Source organism: Oncorhynchus masou, chromosome 12 (genome assembly GCF_036934945.1).
Source record: "Oncorhynchus masou masou isolate Uvic2021 chromosome 12, UVic_Omas_1.1, whole genome shotgun sequence".
NCBI classification, from domain to species: Eukaryota; Metazoa; Chordata; class Actinopteri; order Salmoniformes; family Salmonidae; genus Oncorhynchus; species Oncorhynchus masou.
Window position 1 is genome coordinate 16055705 of NC_088223.1, and position 7054 is coordinate 16062758.

At 40.0% G+C, this 7054-nt stretch overlaps 1 protein-coding gene across 1 annotated transcript; it reads right to left on the reverse strand.

Moving 5' to 3' along the window:
• Positions 1-203: 203 nt before the first annotated feature.
• On the reverse strand, positions 204-3814 carry npvf (neuropeptide VF precursor). The gene is made up of 3 exons (XM_064979104.1): positions 3632-3814; positions 598-1004; positions 204-402 (listed from the first exon to the last, which is right to left on the reverse strand). The coding sequence occupies exons 1-3, from the start codon at positions 3806-3808 to the stop codon at positions 300-302; spliced, it is 687 nt and encodes a 228-aa protein (XP_064835176.1). The 5' UTR covers positions 3809-3814; the 3' UTR covers positions 204-299.
• Between the last annotated feature and the right edge of the window lie 3240 nt (positions 3815-7054).

Here is a 7054-nt window from a genome sequence, read left to right on the forward strand (position 1 = left end):
TGTTTTTTTTCAATTGGGAGGAGAGGGGAGGCGAGAGATAGGAGAGAGAGTGGTTGAGAAGTGGAACATTCAGAAGATGACGTTTGGTAGACCACTTTGGACCTATCCATGGTTCTGAAACGAATAACATCCAAATCAACGGTAAAATCGATACTATCGTTTTAATTTGTGCTTTACATGATTAAGTAACAATATGCCACCAATTTAACAATATTCATACATTACATAGTAGATCAAAATTACGAAAAAACATAAGTGACCCGGGAAACGGGACCCACTTCTGTGGCGACTGAGTTGTTTCAAGAGTTCCAGAGGAGAAAATCCAACGTGGAGCTCTTCAGACCCTGCTCCAGTGGCTCTGCTTCCTCTGAGCCAAAATCATTAGAATTATAGTCTTGCTGCCTGAAGAATGAAAATAGATGTACATTTTCAAATTATAGGCCTATGGGGCTTTCCCATTCGAAAGTCTATAAATTGAAGCCAAAATGGTACTGTATATGTTTTCCTTAAATATATATATATTAAATAGTAATGCTACCTTGTGTTATTGGTCGAAACATGCTACAAAAACACCATTATTCGTCAATGTAGGCTTACCTAATGTTTCCATTTGGCACGGGTTCGGACCTGCGTGAGAAAAAGGCCATAGCTCGGAAAGGATACCGGCGGTTGAATTCATTCCTGCCGAACCTCTGTGGCAGGGTGGCGGAGGGCAGTGTCCCGACATGGGGACACTCAATACACGACGTCGGTTCCGTTGCGCCAGACCCCTGTGCTCTTCCAAACCGTTGCGGTAAATTAAGGGTGGTTTTGGGTGAGTGGGTGTCGTCAGGTAAGGAGTCCCGGCCGAAGCGAAGCGGGAGGTTGGCATGAAGGTGCGGCGTTTTGACAGGTGGCGGGTAGAGTCGGACCACGGTCGGTGCTAAGATGACTTTGCCGCTGGTCGGCACTACGTTCATTTTGAAATCATCCACCTCGATACTCCGTGGTATTTCATTGCTTGTCTGAAAAGAAAAAAAATAGGGAAAAAACATAAAATATTCCTCTTTCCCTCATCTTATTTTGTGTGTGTATAAAATCTAGATATAATCACACAAAAATGAATATTATTGATGACTATTGGTTAACTGGTAAAGAAGGCTACAACTTGACTATTGGTTAACTGGTAAAGAAGGCTACAACTTGACTATTGGTTAACTGGTAAAGAAGGCTACAACTTGACTATTGGTTAACTGGTAAAGAGGGCTACAACTTGACTATTGGTTAACTGGTAAAGAAGGCTACAACTTGACTATTGGTTAACTGGTAAAAAAGGCTACAACTTGACTATTGGTTAACTGGTAAAGAAGGCTACAACTTGACTATTGGTTAACTGGTAAAGAGGGCTACAACTTGACTATTGGTTAACTGGTAAAGAAGGCTACAACTTGACTATTGGTTAACTGGTATAGAAGGCTACAACTTGACTATTGGTTAACTGGTAAAGAGGGCTACAACTTGACTATTGGTTAACTGGTAAAGAGGGCTACAACTTGACTATTGGTTAACTGGTAAAGAAGGCTACAACTTGACTATTGGTTAACTGGTAAAGAGGGCTACAACTTGACTATTGGTTAACTGGTAAAGAAGGCTACAACTTGACTATTGGTTAACTGGTAAAGAAGGCTACAACTTGACTATTGGTTAACTGGTAAAGAAGGCTACAACTTGACTATTGGTTAACTGGTAAAGAAGGCTACAACTTGACTATTGGTTAACTGGTAAAGAAGGCTACAACTTGACTATTGGTTAACTGGTAAAGAAGGCTACAACTTGACTATTGGTTAACTGGTAAAGAAGGCTACAACTTGACTATTGGTTAACTGGTAAAGAAGGCTACAACTTGACTATTGGTTAACTGGTAAAGAAGTCTACAACTTGATTGTCATATCAAATCAACAGAGCAGCATTGCACGGCCATTTTAGCATATCTTTTTTTAACCTGATATTTACTCTGAAACTATTTAATCATAATATCAATCAAATGTTTGTTTTTAAAAAAAAAACGTTTTACATCAGCAGTTGTCACAAAGTGCGTAACAAATTCCCAGCCTGAAACACCAAAGAGTGAGCTATGCAGAAGCACAGTGGCCAGGAAAAACTCCCTAAAAGGAGGAGTGTTCCTGGCGAGCACGATTGTCAGACTGATGGCTAATCGGAACATAAATATGTAGCTCAATTCAGATAGTAGAACATTGTGCCACCTTGTTTTAATAAGCCAAAATATTATGATTTGGTAATAAATGCATAGTTTAACCCTTATTTTTCACAAGTAAGCCAATTGTAAAATAGGGATGATTAGGTGGCCAGATTGGGAATTTAGCCTTACTCTTACAGTAAGTTCCATGGGATCTTTAGTGACCACAGAGAGTCAGGAGACCTGCACAAGCATTTCGCTACACTCGCATTATCATCTGCTAACCATGTGTATGTGACAAAAACAAATTGATTTGATTTGAACTGTTTAACATCCCATCCAAAAGGCCGAAGGCTACACAGGGCAACATCCCGGTCGATTCTGATATTTGTTTTAGATCAGAGGAAAGGGTGCCTCCTACTGACCCTCCAACACCACTTCCAGCAGAATCTGGTCTCCTATCCAGGGAAGAACCAGGACAAACCCTGCTTAGCTTCAGAAACAAGCCAGCAGTGTGATGCAGGGTGGTATGCTGCTGGCAATTCTGTTAGTAGAACATTCTGCCACCTTGTTTTAATAAGCCAAAATATGATGATTTGGTAAGAAATACATAGGCTTAGTTACCATTTATTAAGAGCTGCACCAAAAACCTCTGTAATGCACTTTACATTAGATACATATAATATATTGGCAAAAGCAGCTCAAAACTCAAAACTCTCAAAACTCACCTTTTTACTTTGGCTTTTATTTAGTGGGTCTTTTTAGGTGTTTTCCATTGTATACAATATGTTATTGCTATGAGTGGGTTTTTAGGCTAAATGTTATCCTGTTTTCTCAGCTTTTATTTGGATTAATTTCCCATTAATTGGTCTTTTGACCAATCAGATCAGCTCAATTGCCCAGAATTGGGCTGCCTGTATAAACGCAGCCTGTGAGCTGCAATTAGCAAGCAAATAATTACCAACTAGGTTACTTGATTTAAATCAAGTTTACTATGAAAATAATAATTAATAACATTTATATAGACTTTCAATGTATTATTAGCTCTACTTTATTATCTAATGTTGACATTCAATGTATTATTAGCTCTACTTTATTATCTAATGTTGACATTCAATGTATTATTAGCTCTACTTTATTATCTAATGTTGACATTCAATTGTATTTTAATACATTTGACCTCTTTTTTTTCAAGCTTCTTATTGAAAACACTTTTTTATTTGACCTTTATTTAACTAGACAAGTCAGTTACAGAACAAATTCTTATTTTCAATGACGGCCTAAGAACAGTGGGTTAACTACCTTGTTCAGGGGCAGAATGACAGATTTTCACCTTGTCAGCTCAGGGATTCAATCCTGCAACCTTCTGGTTACGAATCCAACATTCTAACCACTAGGCTACCTGCCGCCCCTCTACTGCTTAAGAGGTCATTTTGGGTGTAGGGTTATGCTTACCTGTCGCTGACTGGTGGTGTGCCCATCGTTGTCGTTGTTCATGGACATTCTGTACGCCCTAGAGTCAGAGGCCATCACCCCTTGGAACCCCAAACACCCCAGAATAACCAAGGTGAACATCGACATGGTCGTCCTCAAAGTGGCAGTGACAGGAAGCATCTTGTCTCTGTGGAACATTGACTACCATACTTATACCCTCTGTCCCTGACCGTCACCTGCTCTTAAAGGGTTCACACACACACACACACACACACACACACACACACACACACACACACACACACACACACACACACACACACACACACCATTTACCAACCAGAATCATGAATGAAAGCATTGCCCACCCCGGTACTTCCTAATTTGGCCCACGTACAAAACATAGTACACACACACATTCACAATTCACCATATAATTATCAATGAATGCATGTGAACATGTGCTAATTTGGCCCTCATTGCACATCATACAATCACATGACCAGAATCAACCAGTCATTGAACAGTGTCCAACTTGTCCTACTGGACATGTGCCACACACATACACACAAACACACCAAAAGACAGGGAAACGGTATTTTTACAAGTGTGAGTATTATTCTCTTAATTGGTAGGGCATCTTCGTGGTCATGGTAACAGAGAGCCTTGCAAGGAGAGTGTGTGTGTGTGTGTGTGTGTGTGTGTGTGTGTGTGTGTGTGTGTGTGTGTGTGTGTGTGTGTGTGTGTGTGTGTGTGTGTGTGTGTGTGTGTGTGTGTGTGTGTGTGTGTAGGGTAAATGAGCATGTGTCGGTGGTGACAAATAGGGTCTTACTGGTTAACTGACTTAAGGTTATATACAGTACAGTAGGACCCTTGAGTAACATACATTTTATTGTGGATCCAAATAAGTGCATGTGAGTGTGTGAATGGCCACCTTTTTCTGGGCTGCCCCCTCTATTGCCACGTTTACACAGCAGCCCAATTCTGATCTGTTTTTCATTCATTGGTATTTTGTCCAATCAGAAAATTGCGCAAAAGATCAGAATTGGTCTGTCTGTGTAAAAAAAAAAAAACAACAACTTCTACCTCAATTATTATTATGTGTGGATACGAGACGGACATTTCAATCGGATGACTTAATGGTTTGGACACTTATCAATTCTACTTCTAATTCATGCTTGTCTAAAGCATTCTTTCCCTCTCAGCCTACTAACATTCAGCTGTTATTTATTGAGTGTTGTGTTTCCTGCATCTTGGCAACAGCTAGTGGGCTGCAGTGAAAATATTCCCGAGGGGAAGAAACGGTGAATTGTGAGAGAGATTGATGAAGGTCATTAACATTAATGAACTAATTCAGCGAATAACATGTTCCAGTTCTTTCATTTAAATTACCCCGCATGACGTATGTCATTCCACATTCTCATTCTGAATCATAGTGGCTTTGTTTGTTTTAATGAATTACTCACTAGGTTTGTATTGTCGTTCGGTTGACACTGAATGATAAGAAATGTCATAATTACTTATTTAAAATATTTATTTGATCCAAACATCACAACCTGAAATTCTTTAAAAAACGTATCTGTCTCTGTCTCTGTCTTTAACTCTCTCTATCTCCCTCTCTGCATGCTGGGAGTGTTGGTGCATGCTGGGAATTACATGAGCGAGTGCGAGTGGTGTCGGGAGTTAGATCGCCTGTGTTTTCTTTTAGTTTCCTTTTCTGGATGGTTTTCCTTTTTCTATTCGTGGTTATGTTTTTTTGGTAGAATTAGGTATATTGTATTTCTTGTTGGAATTGCCCTGGTTTTGGTGGGGATGGTGACCCACATGGGGGTGCTGTCCCTGTCAATTCGGCACTGCTTCAGGTGTGTTACTGAAGCTACTGTCACTGTGGAGGAGTTTCTGGTCACCGTAGGAGAGAAGGTCGGCTATGAAAATGTTGCTTATGCTTCGAGGATGAATGAAACGGTGATGGTTTTTATTAAAGAAGAGCGTCTTCTTGATCAAATGGTTGAGCAAGGCGTACTTTTTAAAGGTATGTTCATTCAAGTTACACCACTTTTTACACCACCAATCTGAGTTACACCACCAATCTGAGTTACACCACCAATCTGAATTACACCACCAATCTGAGTTACACCACCAATCTGAATTACACCACCAATCTGAGTTACACCACCAATCTGAGCTACTTCCCCGTAGCATCCATCATCCGGATTTTTCTAAATGAGAATAGGTGTGTAGTGAAGACATTGGACCTCTCTACTACTTTTACTACTCTACAGTAGCACAACATAAAGCACAGTTAAGACTGTAGATTACTTTGTAACAAGTTTATACTACTAAACACTATATTACTGTAGTGTTTATTGTACTGTATGCTATTTTGTTTTGTAGAACTGAAAGACGACCACCACGTGGTGGTAGAACATGTCTATTTACAGACCAACAGGAGGCTGCCATTGTGCAAATGGTAGTTGAACATAATGCCATGACACTGAGAGAAATCCAACAACAGATCATTGAAAACCCTGCCATCTTCCATAACATCAGAGTGAGTTTGTCAACCATAGCCCACATCCTTAAGAAATACCATCTCCAGGATGAAGCAAATCTGCAGAGTTCCATTTGAAAGGAATTCCCAAAGAGGGTAAACAGTATGAACACGAGGATGTAAGAAGTGTAATAGTATCACACTCTTAAAACATTAGAGACTCACTGATGTTGCCAATGAACTTTACTCTACAGCAATTACAGTATTTACTGTCATTTCAGAGAATCGTGGAGTTGGATGCAAGTCCCATGCCTCGGGAAATCCTGTTCATAGAATGGCTGGATTCAATTTAGCGAAGATGATGAGGAGAGGAAGGAACATCATGGGTCAACCTGCCATCATTGGCCAGCGCTGGGGTAATGTCACCATATGCAGAGCTATGAGGCACAATGTGGTCCTCCACCGCCATGCCACACTTGGACCATACAACACAAAAACATGATTGCAGTGTTTCATTTTGCAAGATGTCTGTGGGGTTTGGGGAAATTGACTAACTGTTTTGTGTTTTGTGTTTAAAGTTTTGAGTCCACAAGATGTTGTTTCAGCAAACGTGTGATAAAAATTGTGAAAACTGTAAATGGAATTTTGAGACAATGGTGGGATTTTGGGAAGGCCCAAACATGTGTGTTTTGTCAACAGTATACTGCTCTGTCTAGTAATGCAGTTAAAGAGACTATCAGGGCCCTTGAATAAAATCTGGAATAAAATCTGTTGAGTTGAAGTTGCTCACTCAGAATGACCCTGGACTAGTCATGAACTTACAGGACAAGAGACATGAACTAGGTCGTTTTTACAAGAAAGAGTGAATCAATCAATCAAATGTACAGTTGAAGTGGGAAGTTTACATACACTTAGGCTGGAGTCATTAAAACTAGTTTTTCAACCACTCCACA

What these genes read in the sequence shown, in the direction of transcription:
- npvf (XM_064979104.1), bottom strand. Translation starts at nt 3,808, where the DNA reads ATGTTCCACAGAGACAAGATGCTTCCTGTCACTGCCACTTTGAGGACG. An exon ending in ACACCACCAGTCAGCGACAG is followed by an intron (nt 1,005 to 3,631) that starts GTAAGCATAACC and finishes TTTTCTTTTCAG; the next exon opens with ACAAGCAATGAAATACCACG. An exon ending in GTGCCAAATGGAAACATTAG is followed by an intron (nt 403 to 597) that starts GTAAGCCTACAT and finishes TTCATTCTTCAG; the next exon opens with GCAGCAAGACTATAATTCTA.